Source organism: Curcuma longa, chromosome 20, assembly GCF_044706935.1.
Source record: "Curcuma longa cultivar G26 ecotype Majalengka, Jawa Barat chromosome 20, ITB_CL_G26_1.1, whole genome shotgun sequence".
Taxonomy (NCBI): domain Eukaryota; kingdom Viridiplantae; phylum Streptophyta; class Magnoliopsida; order Zingiberales; family Zingiberaceae; genus Curcuma; species Curcuma longa.
Genome location: NC_133880.1, coordinates 3,634,180 through 3,651,846, shown reverse-complemented (window position 1 = coordinate 3,651,846; position 17,667 = coordinate 3,634,180). Strand labels below are relative to the sequence as shown.

The 17,667-nt window shown below is 38.5% G+C and overlaps 3 protein-coding genes across 6 annotated transcripts; 1 reads left to right on the top strand and 2 right to left on the bottom strand.

The window, feature by feature from the left end:
- The first annotated feature begins 959 nt into the window (after positions 1-959).
- On the top strand, positions 960-12,236 carry LOC141813913 (uncharacterized). Of its 4 annotated transcripts, none has more exons than XR_012600410.1 (10): positions 960-1,218; positions 1,295-1,409; positions 2,352-3,427; positions 4,283-5,972; positions 6,973-7,279; positions 7,406-7,536; positions 8,735-9,591; positions 10,397-10,509; positions 11,359-11,905; positions 12,073-12,236. XR_012600410.1 is itself a non-coding variant. In XM_074701920.1 (10 exons), the coding sequence occupies exons 2-10, from the start codon at positions 1,332-1,334 to the stop codon at positions 11,654-11,656; spliced, it is 4,482 nt and encodes a 1,493-aa protein (XP_074558021.1). In that variant the 5' UTR covers positions 960-1,218; positions 1,295-1,331; the 3' UTR covers positions 11,657-11,987. The 4 variants fall into 4 exon arrangements, 3 of the variants coding, with proteins under 3 accessions (XP_074558021.1, XP_074558020.1, XP_074558022.1); XM_074701920.1 differs by lacking the exon at positions 12,073-12,236 and having other exon boundaries at positions 2,352-2,408; positions 2,477-3,427; positions 11,359-11,987; XM_074701919.1 differs by lacking the exon at positions 12,073-12,236 and having other exon boundaries at positions 11,359-11,987.
- A 423-nt stretch (positions 12,237-12,659) lies between these two features.
- On the bottom strand, positions 12,660-14,694 carry LOC141813239 (putative serine/threonine-protein kinase PBL3). The gene is made up of 6 exons (XM_074701169.1): positions 14,486-14,694; positions 13,978-14,342; positions 13,763-13,901; positions 13,548-13,681; positions 13,358-13,481; positions 12,660-13,281 (listed from the first exon to the last, which is right to left on the bottom strand). Exons 1-6 carry the CDS (start codon positions 14,547-14,549, stop codon positions 12,848-12,850), a joined length of 1,260 nt encoding a protein of 419 aa, XP_074557270.1. The 5' UTR covers positions 14,550-14,694; the 3' UTR covers positions 12,660-12,847.
- Positions 14,695-16,099: 1,405 nt separating this feature from the next.
- Positions 16,100-16,901, bottom strand: LOC141813588 (homeobox-leucine zipper protein HOX21-like). Its single transcript, XM_074701551.1, has 2 exons — positions 16,467-16,901; positions 16,100-16,399 (listed from the first exon to the last, which is right to left on the bottom strand). Exons 1-2 carry the CDS (start codon positions 16,899-16,901, stop codon positions 16,100-16,102), a joined length of 735 nt encoding a protein of 244 aa, XP_074557652.1.
- Between the last annotated feature and the right edge of the window lie 766 nt (positions 16,902-17,667).

The window sequence follows — 17,667 nt, the reverse complement described above, 5'->3', positions numbered from 1 at the left end:
TTGTAGTTTGCCACTACGAAGGAGGACATTGTCTCTACTTCTCTTGTCCACTATAACAAATCTATCTCATAGTAATTAGTAACTAACTCAATCATGCCCTCGGAGGCAAATATTTTCTTATAATATATATACTTGTTAATTTATTTTTAATAATTATTGAAGGTTTATAAAGTATATATCAAAATTTTATTTTAATAAATTGTATATAAAAAATTAAGATATGATCCCAATTTAATAAGTTATTTTTAATTAGTTATATTTAATTAATGCACTAATAATTTTGATCCCAATTTGAAATTATATCTATTATCTTCTAGATAAGCAAGGTGGATTAACTATAAGTGATTTATGTATTATTTTTGTTTAATTTATTAATAGGTATCTATTTTGCGTATTCATTTGTTTAATAGATCAAAGTAAAATCAGATTAGATTTAGTAAATCCGAAATTACTAATTTGAAATTTGATTACGAAAAATAATTATTGAGTTAATGAAGGGAAATGTTAGTGTGGATGCAGTGCATTTAAATTACTATTTTATTATTTATTATTTATATGAGAATGAATAATTAACGGATTTTAATAGGAGGCCTTCACGAACTGGGCTTAGGTGGGCTTATTAGGCCCATTAATCTTCAAGTTTACGGCTGAGTATATACTTTTAAAATATTCATCTTATTTAGAATTTAAATATTATTATTATTTTTATTTTTAAAGAGTGTTTTATCAATATTTTGATGGAGTAAAAGTAATTTTATTTTATATTATAATAATTTTAGTTATGAAATAAATGTATTTTTGGATGGAAAAAAAAAAGAGAGATGGAGTGTTATTTCGATATTATTTAAAATTGGGGCGACCAAAATGGAAATAACTCAATAAGGAAGGCTTTTTGCCCTTGTTGGTTCCAAAACCCTTGCTCATCTTCGACGTTCTTCTTCCCACAGCGGTGGCCGCCGCCTCGTCGTACGGTATCGTCGGCGCCTGAAGAGAAGCACGAGCTGTTGGGCAGGTCTTGTAAAAACCGACGTCGAATCAGGCTCCGCAGATCGCCCTTCCATTCAGTGTGTTCGCCTCACGATGTTGTGTTAGCGAAACACACCGACTCGCAAAACCCTAGAACGTTGCGCGTTGGTTAGAGTTGGGTTCGACCTCTTTTTATCCATGGCAGCGGACGTAGCCTTGGATTTTGATGCCTCGAATCCGTGCTGCGCGAAGGTTAAATCTCTGCTCAGCGTTTTCTTTAGTTTCAGTAGTTCTCTACTACTTTTCTGACGTTTCATTTTGTTTTCAGCTTAAGAAAAAGTTCCTGAAGCTGGAGGCAAGCAGGAATGCTCTTCGCCAAGCAGTGCATATCCTCGAGCAGCAAGTTGATAAGTTGGAAGGCGAGAATGCCAATCTTCAAAAAGGTAATCGCACTTGTTTTCTTCTACTTTTTATTTATTTGCGCACTTCATATTTTCTTTCCCTAATCCATTAATAAGTATGAATTGTGAAGCCTCATCGTAAGAAGCTACATCTAACAGTACGAACATACATTTTTATATACGCACAACCAACTAGCAGGGCTTTTCCGTATTTTAATTTTCTGTAGAATTTTTTTCTTAAATGTGGAAATCAATTCTTGAATAACCATTATCCATCTCTTGTTTCACATTGGCATTAAAACACCAAGGATATTTTTAGCAAGAGTTCAAAAAAGTCAATTGATTAATGCTTAAAGAAATGTTTAGGTATAACCTCTATCTGGTTATGTAGTTTGAATCTGAGTAGGTGGAGTTACTAGGTAAGATGACACTCTACTCAGAGGAAATTTTGGAGGATAATAAAAAGAAACATAAATATTGCCTGTGTTTGCATTGGCATTTTGAAGGAAGTCTATTGGCCTTTAGGTTTATTGTTGCAAGTATGTTCTTATAGAATTTTGCTCCAGCTTTTAAAATAAACGTTTTTTTTGTGCGTTCGAAAGTATGTTTTACTCCTTTTTATAGCCTGGAAAGCTACTGTTAGTTATCATGCACACAGAGTTAGCATAAATCAAAATTTCATAGTTTTGGAGTTACTTCTTCTTTGATTATATGTGGTATTTCTTCATCTGTTTTCTTCTATGAAGTGTGAAATCCAAACATTGTGTGAGCAGCATTTCTGAAATGCACAGCTCCAAAAGAATGTGTCTCCATGCATCTTGCTTTTGAGTGTTTTTAAAGTGGTACTTTGAATGCTTTATCCTGCAACTGGAAAATGTTATGTCAATAAATAATTTTCTTTTGTTTCTTCTGTGTTTCATTCTGGTCATTTTTTCTCATCAACTTCCCTAGTCTTTAGATGACTGAGTATGCTATCTTATTCAGTTTGTCAGCAACATGAGGATTTGGAACCTGGAAAAAAGGCAAAGGAAGAAGAACCAGGTATCATACTTATGTTGGAGAAGGAAATTTATGATTTGAAGGCTGAGATAACTGCTTATCACCAACAGGAAACTAAAGCTCATGGTAAGATGCCTGATGTCTGTATCTCTGAAAGGGATGTAGACATAAAATTGTTGAAAGAAGAACTTGTAAAAGAGAAAGAAAGAGGTGATACTGAGAAGAAGAGAGCTGAAGTTGAGAAAAAAAAAGCTGCAGAGGGAAGAAAGCTGCTTGAAACAGAGCAAAGGAAAGCTCAAGAACAAAGGAAGCTAGCAGAGACTGAGCGAAAGAAAGCTGAGGAGCTTCAACTCTCTTTGGAGAGATTAAGAACTGAACTTACTGATGCCAAAACAAAAGTAATGACGGAAAAAAAGCTGCTTGAAACAGAGAAAAGAAAAGTTGAAGAACAAAGGAAGCTAGCAGAAACTGAGCAAAAGAAAGCTGAGGAGCTTAAACTTTCTTTGGAGAGATTAAGAACTGAACTTGCTGACACCAAAACAAAATTAATGACAGAAAGAGCAAAAACCCATGAACTGGACAAATCAATTGAAGCAGAAAAGCATAAGACTATGATGGAAAAGAACCATGCTGATTTCGAGAGGGGTAAATCAAAAGAGCTAAGTAGTTCGTTGGAAGCACAATGCATAGAGGCGAGAGAGCAAAAGATCAATGCAGGGCGTATGAAGCAAATGCTGCAGGACAGGAATAAAAAAATAGAAGACCTAGAAAAGAAGTTATATGAGGTCATGCCAAATCTAGGGTCTGACCATGACAAAAAAATGAAGCTATGTTCAAGTGATGAAGTGGGTATTATCAGGTCTCTTAAACAGCAACTCAAGTTTGAAAAGAAACGAGTAAAGTATGCAAAAAGAATGGTTAAGCTTGAAAAGGCAGAGAAGCTGGTTATTGTCCAACAATTACATCTCGTACAGCAGGACTTTATGCAACTGTCTTGTCACATTAAGATGCTTGGTGATCAACTGTCTCACAGAAATGAAGGTACACACGGCTTTGCAAAGGTTCGTGACAATTTGTTAATTTGTATTTCACATGTTCCAGTGATGCAACACTTTGTGATTTAATAAAGTTTTGCTTTTGACAGCCTATTCTTCCCCTAACTGTGTTACTTGTCTGATCCTCAAAAAGCATAGAGAGGCTATCTTAAGTATGTATGCTGCATGACATATCCTTGTTTACGATTTGATTTTATGGCTCCATTGTTCTTGATTCCCAAGTCATCTGTGTTTCTGAACTTTTTTTTTGTTTTAATATTGTGACATGCCTCAGGAAGCTCATTTGGTCCCAGATTCAAAATTTTCTTTTATGGGTTACTATTACGTTCTCAAGTGTTCTGGCTGTTCCTGCTGAACTTTCATGCCATGATAGACTCAGGCCATAAGTTGCATTTGGCTAATGTTGGGTGTGTTTGCCAACTTTGAATCTAGTTTTTTAGATTTAAGAATATTCATATTCCAGTAGATGGATGTTTGTTTAACCATGGGATGACTGTCATACATTGTCCTTGCAGGGTAAACACCTGAACCTTCAGATGGTTTTGGCCATTCTAATGAGATCAAGTTAGTTATGAGACTGTTAAGAGAAGCCTAAGTTGAGATAGGAAATTTTGATTTTCTGTTCACATGTTACTTGCCAATAACTTAATCTGCAGACAGAGATTCCATATTTTTATGATTCTGAGCAATGAGAGTTCAATCCTCCTAGTGTTCCAACATTTGAACTTAGTTTTTCCTAGGATAATCTTCATGCATTTAGTTCATATCTAGTTTTTTGGCTTGTAAAGTTCAATCAGATGAGTGATTATACATGGTCAGTATGTATGGATTGAATTTTCATCATTTTCTGTTGTTTTGCAGGTTGATGGATCAGATCTTAAGTTAAATTTACGATCAGCTCTTCATCGTTCAGAGAGTGATCTTCTACAGGGCAAGTTGTACAAGGGTGGTTCACCCTCTAGCCCTGGCTCAGTTAGAAAATGCTCTCATTTTGATGTATCTGGAGGACAGTGCGTAAGATCAATTGCAGGTACTCAGTTTGCACTGGAGTCTGTTGGTAGAAATTCTTTTGGAAGCAAGCAACAGAGCTCTACAGTCTGTTCCACTTCTGCAACTTGTTCTGATATGATGAGCTTACAGGGAATAGATGCTGTATTTTTAGCAACCCGCAATGCACAAAACAAGATGCCTGTTGATGAAGAATACAAAGTTACAGATAGGGTAATTTTTGTTGATGGAAAGAAAAGGGAGAGGCAAGAATTGCTGGGCCTAGATAATTCGATCTGTTATAAGGATAAACATTTTCATAAGGATCCACTGCCATCTGTTTCTGAAGGAAACAAAGTTTCAGATAGTGCTGAAGTCCATGTTGGTAGCAAGAAAAGGAAGAAGAGGGATCCAGTGGCATTAGATAAATCATCCTGTCATAAGAATACAGGACTTCATAAGGATCCACTCGCATCTGTTTCAGAAGGAAAGAAAGCTATGGGTAGCATAGTTGATGTCTGTGGCAAGAAAACAAGGAAGCAGGATCAATTGGCATTGGATAAATCATTAAGTGACAAGGATAAACAATTTCATATTGGCAAAACAGAGGAACTACCAACAGGAAGAAAGCTAATGAGAAATCCTGTCGGTCTTCCCAGACCAAATTCCCATGCGAAAAATGGAATCCCAAAAACTTCTAATAATCGGAGAGGACAACTTACTGAAATTCATGATGGTACACGTGGAAAGTTTCAAGGAAGTTTGAAGAACTCAAAAGATAAGCAGAAAGCATCATGTCTAAAATGTTCTAATCCTGGTCAAACACATCAATCAGAGAACAATTACTCTATGGTGCCATGTATTGCCAATAAATCATCATCTATATCACTCATAACGAAGGAAGTTAATCCTTCAACTAGAGAAGAGGATATTGGTGCTACCACTGATAATCAGGCTGATTTTTTTTGTTCTAAGAATATAAATTTGCAGGATTGCATGACTCTACTCATGTTGGATAATGAGGATAATGAGATAAGGTACATGGAAGCAATTGAAAGACCTGTTTCACCTACCTTACCTGAAATCAGAATTTCCAATGGTCTATATGGAGGAAAGGATCAGTCTCACTGTTTGGTTGACAGCATTTTCAGAAAACCTATATCTGAATTTACTTGTGAACCTTGTCGCCATTTTGATGTTATTGACTTGGAAATTAATTCAAACAAGTTGGAATTGTTGACACCAAACCCTCCAGTATCAAAGGATGCTATAGGTGTCATTCATGCATCTGAATATTCAGAACCTGATTCTGTTCTTGAAAGTCAGAGATATTTAAACAAAAATGAGATTCAACCTTTAGTTTCAAAATGTACTCGAGGTGTTGCTCATGCTTCTGAAGAATCAGAACCTAATTGTGCTCTTATAGTTCAGAGAGATTTACACAATACTGAGCCTCTTGATAAAAGTGTACAAAAATTTGACCACGGGAAGACTATGTCTCTGGAGGTTGGAAAGGGATTCTGTGACAGGGCGGTAAATGTGTCAGCAAACACTCTGATGTCAGGTAATGTTATTTATATCACCCGTAATATGGTTCTCCTACATAGCTAGGGGAAGTTATAATGTATAGATAAAGATCCATTTGTCAACATGGATAATAGTTTTTAAAAGTATATTGCTCGTTTAGATCTTTTCTCAATAGCTTAAGCTTTGACTGGTGATTCATGCAAATTTAACATGGTATTGGAGAATGAGGTTATAACTTTAATCCTTCTATTGTCAGTAATTAAGAATTTTAGTGATCTTTTCTTTATAGCTTAAAATTTGTGATTCATGCAAAATTAACATGGTATTGGAAGAGGTCATGCCTTTGAATCTTGCTAGTGTAAATTATTAGAAAGAATTTCTGCGACTATCTAAATCGGTGCAGATGTTGGAGTTTTTCCATATAATGTGAGGGTGAGTCTTGATAGTGTACAAATGCTGTGGGATCTATACTAACTGTCTAAGGTTTTGGGAATAATCAGTCATCTAATCAAAATTTAAGATAGTTACAAACAGCACAAAATTATGTAGCAGAGATTTGGATGTTGAGATATGTGAGTTTGTAATCACTTGGAGAGCTTAAATAAAAAATGTTGTTACATATGAGCAACTAAGTACAATTTATATCGGATGTAAACAATTAGATAAAATATGTTTATTTGGCAAATACATGCTTAAAGTTTACTGAATTCCCTATTTGGACAAATAAATAATTAGAGTAAAAGTAAAAAAAAAAAATCGAATCAAAAGTATGAGAGTTAATTGAACAATAACAAAAAGTTACATGAAGGGGGTGGTTTCAGATATGTACGCACTGAGCCCTTTTCTGTAACTCAAACTGTGGACAAATTTGACTTTGGTAAAGCAATTGAAGATTGTCAAGTTATGCTAGAAGTGAACATATGTAGTATCACAGGTGGTGACTAGTGTAATACTTTTGTAGCTTGTAATACTTTGCTATGCTAGTGATCCAGGATAACTTTTATCATAACTGATCATGATGTTGTGACAAACCCCAGATGATTTTCTTGGCGCTGGAAAAGTTGACAACAACCAGGTTTCAAATTCCAATGTAGTGGCCAGAAGTGACCGTCGTGTGCATTTATCTGCCAGTCAGGAGTTACAAAATCCACATGGAGACAGTGCTTCGCTTGAAAATTCAACCTGGTGCTGTGTTGTCTTTTCAGATTGCAAGCATGAAAGCATATCACGAATAGTTCAAGCTAGAAATATCATTGCATCTCAAAGTTTTAGAAGTTCTCAGGTGGACTGCAGTATTGTTAAAGTCCTACAGAGCTTAAATTCTCTGTTAGAGCTCCAACCAGAGTAAGTTAATTCATTCCATAATCCATAGAATGAAAAATTTAGTCAACTTAATGTTATAGCAGGAGAGGATTTAGTTATGCCTTTAAGCTAAACATATAACATGTTCAATAACTCTACTTGCTTCAGGGAAAAGGTCTGTGTTTTCTTTTCATTGATGTTGGGCAGCATTTCTGGTAGACTACATGCTTATCCTGGAAGCATGATGGCCAGCAATATTCTACAGTTTGCTAAATCTTTGTCCGAGGAGATTGATAAAGGTTTGTTGATCTTTGTCAGCAATATTTATGACTTTTTGTTGCCTTGTTGTCTTAGCCGTTTGACATGTACAACATTGTGATACAATTTGGGCAATGTCTTCACAATAATGATCAAGAAAATCAATCCAAGACAAGGGGATGGTCTTATCCTTTCTAATGTGTCCTGCTAAACCCTAAATCATCTACATGAAGTCCTAGGAATAGTATAAATGGACACCCTTAAATAGGTAAGCGTCTTTTGTCAAAAGTGTGTAATGTGATACATCATGACCTAGTGCATCAATGAGCTTGTCCATCTAGGTCAGTGTTTTAGGACAAAAATGTATTCCTGAAGGAACTCAATGCACCTAAGTTTTTTAGCACTTCTCCTGAGATCGAACGAAACTTAATGCTGTGTGGTCAATGTAGAGGATGAATTCATGAGTAAGAAACGACAATGTCCGATGGGCTGGATGATAAAACTTTTTATCGTAGGTTGCATAATTTTGTTAGATTTCTTTGAGTTTTTTTGCTAAAAGATCCAACCAGATGACCTTGCCTTAGAGTTCATATATTCCTACCATCCTTAAGGCAACTTGTTATAGGAGTCATGATGGCACTAAAGTCCTTAATAAAGCACTTATAGAAGGTCACAGAGTTATGAAAGATTCCAGCCTCCTTAATTACCTTAATCTTCTTTTGGTCTATCAAAATGCCTTTTGCGAAGATAATAAACCTTAGGAAGAGGACTTAGGGTTGTGTGAAAGGATATTTCTTCAGGTTCACAAGTAACTTTTAAATCCTAAGGGTCTCATGGATGAGCAAGTGTGTTCTAGGTGGGTATCGTGATCCATGCAGACTTATATTGTCCCTGCCTTTTATTTAAGTGTTTCTTATCTCTTTTGTCAAGCATCTCTCCATGTTTTTGAGTTTATGGAAAACAAATCTCCTATCAGTCTAGATTGTTTTGCCTATGCTGCCCCATAAATATGCTCTCAAAATTTTCTGTTGTTTAGAATCACTCTTTTTTTGCAGAACTTTATTTTAAACCATCTCTCCTGAACTGGTTTAAGGTGTTTAGCTCTCTAGTTGAAATGATACTTGACAGAATTTCTCTGATAAATCAATTTATTTTTAAAACATAAGGCATGTATTGATGTAGACAGATCCCACTGCCACAACTCATGTGATTGGTAACTAACCAATATTTCTCTTGCAGTGTTTTCTGATGCAACAGCTTGCCAGTTATTTTTAGAAGTTTGCAAGATAGATATGTTATTGAACCTACTAGAAGATTTTCTTGTCAAGAGAAGGATTTTGATGTGCAAGGGTGTGGAGTCTGAGCAATTATGTTCAGTTTTATCTAGCAATTTTCTTCATGTGAAATGTGGAAACATGTTTGTGACCCAGAATGCTGCTAAAACCAATCAGCTGTTGGCTGCTAGCATCTTTTGTGCATCCATTTGTTCTATGCTCGACCAAATAGGATTTCTTGTTGAAACTTCTTATAAAGTTCTTACATGCTTTAAATGTGATACAAGTTGCAATTTGTTGATATTGCACATATTTGCTCTAGTAAGTGGTGAGAAGTTTTTTACTATGGAGAAATACAGTTTTCTTGCAATCGTCTTAAAATCAGTCATTTCCCTTCTTGAGGAAGGATATCAAACACTGCCTTCTGGTCATTTGACTTCAGATGTGGACATCAGTTTTTCTCCTTGCAAACAATGTCCTTTCTCCAAAGAGATAGTATGTGCAGAAAAAATCACTTCTTCATTGATGGATATACTGCATGATTTTGCTTTTTCTGGGAATTCAACCACGAGCTCTATATTTCCCTTGTCACTGGAACCAATTGCTGAAAGTTCTCATGGTGCAGAAGAAAGCATCCATTGCTCAAGAGAACATGACAAGTCTAATCAATGTGAATCTTCATGTGTGTTATTTAAGTACAGATATCATGCTGATCAAACATCCAATTCCACTCCTGAAAGGGTAACCAAGTATGCTCCTATGAAGCCCCTCTGCTACATCATCGATGTTGTTTCTGCAATTGAACTTTTCAGCCTCTACATGGTACCTTTCTATGACTCGTTTGCCATCATAATTTTCCATCTTATTGCTAGTCTATCGGCATATGTACCTTGTTTCTTTCTACTTCCCTCATAGGAACCACAGGTTTTTAATGGACTATTGAATGTAGCCTGGAGTTACAGATTTTCTCGCAACGATGTTAGTTTGATTGCTTGAACCATGATTTTCTTGCATTTCACCTTAGCACGCCACAATCATTCTTCTGATGGAATAATTTGTTTATTCATGAGAATTACATTATATTTTGCCTTTTAGCGTAGTTAATCAATCACGTAATTGTGTGGATCTCTATTCTCTGTTGCAATCTTCAGGGATGTCAATGTATTATTTCACACTGTTGCTTTTCCTAGGCAATTCTCATTTCCCTGCTAAACCAAAGCCTTTATTTTCCTCCTGCACATGTTCAGATATTTGTTGCAATCTTCTTGGATGTCTTAATATCCCGTGTGGCATGGCTACTTTCCCCAACATTCTCATTTCTCTGCTGAAGTCAAAGCTAATATTTTGTCCTTTACATGTTCAGATACTTTATAGATAATCTCATTTCTCTGTTAATGCCAAAGCCAATATTTCCTCTTGCACATGCTCAGATATTTTGTGAATTTACCTTTTACTTGCAGTACTAAAAAGATTGTTTATCAGGACCCTTGAGCTGTGTACAGCAGCTATCTGTCTGATCGTCTATGATTTGAGACTTCTCCTTTTTTATTTCTTTTAGATGTACAGCAGCTATCGGATTGATAGGGTTGGCAATCAAGTTAAGAAATTTGTGGCATTTTTGTGACAGGGTTGGAAATGGACATCTGACAATATTCTACCACGAATTCTTGCAATGCTAAAATTATGGCCATCAACTGAATTTTCAGCTGCTGCTGTTGTTTTGATTGGTCAACTTGGAAGGTATGCTTTCCTTGTTCTTGCATTAGCAACTACTTCCATTTCTAATCTGAATTTAACCATCAGGAAAAAAATTGCTCATGGACAAACAGAATACCTTTTATGTAGAACAGGAAGTAAGTTGCTGAAAACCCACCATGACTACTTAAACCCATCACGGGTATACAACAATCCCTTTGGCAATCACCATACACCCATCCATCTAGCCTCGTCACACATTTTTTGATGCTTGATGCCAAAAGCAAAAAAAAAAAAAACACGGAGAGGAACTCACTCATTGCATAGATCAAAATTGGGAAGTTGCAGCAAGAAGAGATGCAATGGAGGTTTTGGTTGGAGCCTGCAGATTTGACAGGATTATACAGGCTTTTTGTATCTCCAAGAAATCATTGTGTATATTAGCCGGTACATCTGGATAAACCTGCTCCATAATTTAGGATTGGATCATGTCACTAGGGGTGAATAGCAATTTCACCTTTGTATAAAGCTAATTAGGTTGTTGCATATATATATATATATATATATATATATATATATATATATATATATATATATATATATATATATATCAGATGCCTGCATAATAGGTTGTCTTGGAAGTTCATATATAAGAAAGATGAAACTTGGACATTAGTTGAATACTGTTATAATTAGGCTTTTAATTATATTCTATCATCTCACTTTTTTTTGGTATTTACACTTTTCATAGGATGTTATGTTATATATTCATTGATCTGTTATTCTTATTTTTGTTGCCTTCGTGATTTTTTATTATATTTTGTGTTATGTTTACCTTAAAGAAACTTCGTCAGAACTGATGTTTTTCCCTGCCGGTGTTTGTTGTTTGTCCAGGTTTGGTGTTGATTATGGAGGTTATCAGGAGATAGGTGTTTCACAACTGAGGTGCAATTTATCTTCTTTGCTCAAAGCTTCTTTACATGGGGAAAACAGCCTTCCAAACCAACTTGCTATCGTTAATGCTCTGGTTAATCTTCTTCCCTTAAGTTTTAAGGAAATTATGGACAGAAACCATGAGCATTTAGTCGATGCTGATCAAACTCAAGAAATCAAAGTAGTGAAGGAGTGGTTTGCTCAGCTGGACAAGAAAATGCAAGTTATGGCGTTAAATTTTTTTGGTCATGCTGTTTGATCAGGGCACTGTTTTTTGGGTTGCTCCGACATTATGCAGATTGAGTTGCCATGACCCATTGACTGAGGTTTTTTCTTCCTCAATATAATGCAGCCGATAAGTGTAGTCAGGTTTCATGGCCTTCTCGTAGATACGCAACGAACTGTTTTTTGGCGAAGTAAATTCTTTTAACAGATCTTGAAGAGCATCGGGCGGGATTTTGCTTTCAGTGGCTTCTTTCATTCCTTGTAGTTAGCATGTGTTAGTAATGTCAGTGCATATTCTCATGCTTATTTTGTATAATACATTGCTTTTTGGATATTCAAGTTTCACTGACCTGATGTTGTCCATTTTTTTGTGCTATGCATTGAATGCATCCTTGTCGATCAATGCAGCTCCAGAATCCATATTCTGGTCCATATTCAAAGGGCATGCAGCTCAACCAGACAGATCAATGCAGTCATTCTGAAACCAGATAAGCCTTTCAGAAGTTTTGGTTTGCTTTAGGATCCAAGTCAAAGCTCGGGACTAGCTTGGTGGAGGTACAAATATAACTCAAGGGGAGGAAGCTTCAACCACAGGGGTTCGAGCAAGGTATTGATTGTTGGGGTCGAACCAGTTAGGCTAGGTAAGTTCAGGTGAGCAAGAATAAGGACTTAATACGCATGAAGACCTTCCTTACAATCTCTCAATTCAGCAGGTTTAATCGCAGCAATTCATATGCATATGCATGACAACAAATTAACTAGTCACAGAAATATAATTAACTTAGCTACCATATCAATAAATCCTTTTATCTTGTTGCTATTGGTCTTGCTCATTAACCAACCATTCTTCTAAACCGGTTTATGAACATCTCCATCTGCTATTTGAAGGCTTTGGACTAACCTCTATATTGTTGCTAATCTAGTTAAGTTCTTGAATGTTTGATTAACTATGAAAATATTTTGCCATTGCACATGAACCCTAGGGATATTGCTAATCTAGCATAGATTGCATACTTGGTAGGCCATCAAACTCATAGTTTTTCTAAACAAGATCATAGTCTTCATAAATTACCACGAGACAAATGATTAGAAGAGGCAAAGTAGCCCTTACCAAAAAGATGATACAATCACAAACGAAAAGCAAAAAACTTATTCACGAGAAAATCTCAATGATAAAAGAATCTATTCTATGAAAAGGAATATTTGTAGAGGCAGTAAAGGAGAGTCATTTGCTGCGGGGCGCCGCACGCCGCGGGGAACGACGACGATTCTGGGCCGGCGACGACCGTGTGATCGCTGAAGCAGAAGTCGTCTTCCTTTGCCGCTCGCCCTGGGGAGGCCAATCCGCACGCTTTGCATCCTGCAGCTTCTCCAGCGAGGCCGCGACCTCAGACATGCTCGGGCGTTTCTTCGCGTTGCCTCCGATGCACTGCTGAGCGAGGATGCTGAGCTCGAGGGCCCGTTTCTTTGGGTACTTCCCCTCCAGCCTCCAGTCGGTGATCTGGTGCAGCCCGTGCTTGTTGCCCAAACGAGGCTTCGCCCAGTCCACGACGCTCTGCTCCGCCGCCGCCTTCGTTTTGTCGAAGGCCCTTCGCCCCGTCAGCAACTCCAGCAACACCACCCCGAAGCTGTACACATCGGCTTTCACAGAAAGCCTGCCTGCAATGCAACGGAGACAGCTCGATGCGTAAGCGATTCCTGTTCTTGCATTAACAAGGCGGCGATCAGTAATCACCTGTGGCGATGTATTCCGGAGCTGCATATCCGTGAGTTCCCATGACCTGCGTCGATACGTGAGTTTGATCGCCGGTCGGTCCGTCCTTCGCCAGGCCGAAGTCCGAAAGCTTCACGTTGAAATCCTGCAAAACAAGCTGTGAAGCTCAGTGACTTATCCGGACAGACAGTGTTCTTCAAGGCGTACGTACGTTGTCGAGGAGTATGTTTGATGCCTTCACGTCTCGATAAATGATTTTGCACTCGTCGTGCAGAAAGGATAGGCCTCTCGCAGCTTGAATTGCAACCTTGATCCTAGTTTCCCAAGGCAGAGTTGCAGGTCCTTCTGCAAAGAGAAGAATGCTCGGTCGGTGATGAACGAGAGAGAGAGAGAGAGTCTGATTAGATATTGAATTTTTTTGCTCACTTTTGAAAAAAAGTTGGTCCTCTAAGCTTCCCTTCGGCATGAACTCGTAGACGAGGAGCCGATTATCGCCCTCCGAACAGAAGCCGATCAGCTTGACCAAGTTCGGGTGGTGGAGTTGACCCAGATAGTTGACCTCGGTCTGCAAGTAATCGTTTTGAAAAGTCAGAGACCAGGAAGAACTACGCAAGAAAATGCAGCGCCATCTTCGACCGTACCAGCCATTCCTTGTGACCTTGGAATCCATCAGGTTTGAGTTTCTTCACCGCGACCACCATGGCCGATGCAGACTTCGAAGGGGCTAGGGTTTGCTCGTCGATCCAGCCTTTGTACACTAAACCGAACCCGCCCTCCCCGATGAGACTCTCGGAGCGAAAGTATCTAGTAGCAATCCTCAGATCACTGAAACTGAAGTTCTTCAAATTGGAGGACAGAATTTCCCCTTCGCTTCTCGGCGTGGGAAGAGTTCCTCTGACGACGGTTTCGCTATAGAAAGTTGAGCCAAGGTTCGATGTAGTAGAAGCTGTCAGAGTCGAAGGAAGGGAAGAAGCACTGGTTTTGCTTGTGATTCCTCTTGAGCCATCTACGAAGAGAGCTGGATTCTTAGAAACATTTACATGGCGAACCAAACTGAAAGATAACAACTTTAAGCAGTAAAACAGACAAAAACCAAAAGATATTTCGTCAGCTACCTGAAAAGGGAGTTCAAAGACTTCGAACACTTACAGGTAGAGTTTTGGGTGGTCTGAGAGCTGTCGACCCTGGGCAGCAAGGTGAAGCAGTTCCCCATGACTCCGTCGGAAGGATCGTGAGCTAGCGGAAGAGATTAGAAATCCATAGAAATGAAAGGGCGGAAAGCTGGAGGGTTGGTGGAGTTTATAGCTTCTACGCGAGTTTGACTGGCGACAGAAACAGAGGAAGGGGAAGGGGAAGGGAGGCGTAGACTCGAGGAAGGGAGCGAAGAAGGGGAAGGCCGGCCGTATGATATGGTTGGATTCGGGGTGGGTCCTCAAGTGTGAACAGAAAAGCCGATAAAACAAAAAACAAAAAACAAAAAACAAAAAAAAATACTAGAAAATAAAATTGAAAAGTATTAGTACGGTGGGTTTGACTGACCATCGAAAAGCTGTCGGTCTGCCTAAACCATCTCGGAAAAATCTAATAAAAATTAGATTTCTAATTATTATATTATAAAAAAAAATTTAAAAAAATAAAAATAAGAGGATTTAGAGATATTTAGTTTATGGTATATTTTATTATGAAAATTGAGATATTTGAGAAATAATATATATTTAATTGAAGATGTGAATGTGGAAACCATAAATATTTAGAAAAAAAGAATATTTGATATCATTGTGGATGCCCTTAATGACACAATCTATGTCATAAATAAGGTACAAAACCCATCAAATAGAGATAAAATCCACCGGAATTGTCTATGAAATTCTAAATTTAAAGCGAATCCTAACTAAATTTTGAGATTGCACATACTTTTCTTTGTCGAAGCAAGAATCAAATGCTTGGACTTTGATCTATAGCTCATGGGCTCCTTTTTTATTATTTATGAACTCTAATTTCAAATAGTAAAGAAAAAATGTTTGCGTAACCTCGACGTTTCTCCTCATTGCATAACCTCCACAATGGACTTTAACCGTACGTCTAACTTCATCTTGACCTTTTCAAACTCTTATTTTCAAATGTTTATCCTCAGTAAGTCAAACCAATCATCGAGAGAACAGATGCAGTAAGAATATTGAGTTAATTCCATTATAATAAAGTATTTTTTTTCTTTATTGAAATGCCAAAAATGTCAATTTGAATGGATCAATTTGAATTGGATCGTTAGATTTCTGAAGAAATTGCAGTGGTTGACCACTTAAAGGGGAGTGGAAGACAAGTCAAATGGGTTGACTTTTGCTCCTTTCAATTACTTGACTTTCAGAGGTTTCTTCTTCCTGCCCTGTCCGTAGCTGACACAGAAGCTAATCAACCCACCAACACTTCATGAGCCAACTGATCAACAGAAGAACATGAACACAGTGGAGTTTGGGGTGGGTATCCAGAGCTATCAGTAAATGCGAATTTGATCTTCTTGGTTTTTAAAACGATGTGATGAAAGAGGAATTGGTGATCTGCCTTCCAAGAAGAAACCTTCTGCAGAAGAGGGAGTGAAGTTGTCATTTTACACCTTTAATTCTCTAAAGACGAACTTCCTTGATGTCTGTCACCTAAAGAATTTTTGCCACTAGACTTGGAGGAACACAAGGATTCCAAATATAATTCAAGCCTAAATCCGATATGCGAACAAGTAGAATTCAAGTACTGGTAATTCTTAATGCATCAATGGAAGTTGTGGTGGTCTGGCCATGGCCAGAATGGCGCAGAGTGGTCTTCCAAGCTGCACAACAAGTTACTGAAGCTGCTGCTCTCATCCGCCGCCGCCGCCGCCGCCGCTCCGCCGGCCTGCAACTCCATCTCCGCCGGCCTAACTGATTCAGAGAAGGGCAGGATTTGGTGAGGGTGCAAGGAGGGGCTCTCCATGGCCAAGTTGATCTCGGAGCTGTTCTCGCTGCTCGAGCCTTCAGTCTCCTTGTTGAGGTTGATCGACTCCGACGTCACTCTCCCTTTGAGAGCCATGATCTGCGTAAAGTTTGTGTCACCTTAACGATCCCTGAGTTCATGTTTCAGAATCGACGAGCAGTAGTACCTCAGCTTGGAGCTTGATGTTGTGGGCTCGAAGAGCTTCGTTCTCGGATTTCATGGCCTCAAGCTGTCTCTCGAGGGCATCGTAATCCTTCTCCACCTTCTTGGTCTTCCACCGCGCTCGCCGGTTCTGGAACCAGACGGCCACCTGCCTCGGCTGCAGCCCAAGAGCCACGGCCAGCTGCATCTTCCTCTCAGGCTCCAACTTGTTCCCCTGCTCGAAGTTCTTCTCCAGCGTCCTCACCTGCTCCACGCTCAGCCTCCTCTTCGGCACCTCCCCGTTCGTCGTCGGCATGGATCTCTTCCCTGACACTGGACTCACCACTACACCAACATGATCAATGAACTCACCTCTGAGATCTTGGACAGTGAGGATGAGTGCTGCCCGTCGCTCTTCATGGTGTTGGGAGAAGAAGGAATTCAGGGATGATGAGGCCATACCATTGAAGGACCTCAATTTGCAGCAAGTATTCAGTCTTAAGCTAAGAATGCTTGGAACATGTTCAGCATCTTCTCCGGATCTTTTGTTTTCTTCTCATTCTCCCGATGAGCTGCGACAGCAAATATTCAAAGTCTTTTGCTTCTGAATTATGTTGTTCGAGGGTTGAAGAACAGTGATGGAGGTTCATTAGTGAACAAGGAGAGGGGGAAATTGATGTTGAGATTCCTGGAGAGACAAGGACAAAGTAAGCTTTTAAGGAAGATGTCCCTTGGGGAGAAAGGGAGGGGCAGGTCTCCGTCGGCGGGAAGCGGAGATGGGAAGTCTCCGGTCCAGTGAGCTGACAGAAATGGGACTGCTACCTAACACACAAACAGCTATTGTGATTTGTGAATCTTGCCTTGTCTCCTTCCTCATCACTCCTTTTGTGATTTGTGAATCTTGCTCTGCATCAAATGGATCAGAACACTCTTGGTCTATTTGACATGACACATTTCTGTTATGCAAAAGTTGAAATCTGTCATCCTAACGATTTCATACGGTTGGTCTTACGATCATATATGAGAAGATAAATCGAGAAATTACAATTGACACGATGGAAGAGGGACATATCACACTTCTGTGTTATCACACACCTCGACTTTCATCCTTCTAGTGGAATTTGGATTTTGCATGATCATATGATGGAATTTTCATTTCAATTGGTAGAAATTTAATGATAGAAAAACAAAGTAATTTAATGTGGTGTGTATTTCAAGAATTTAAA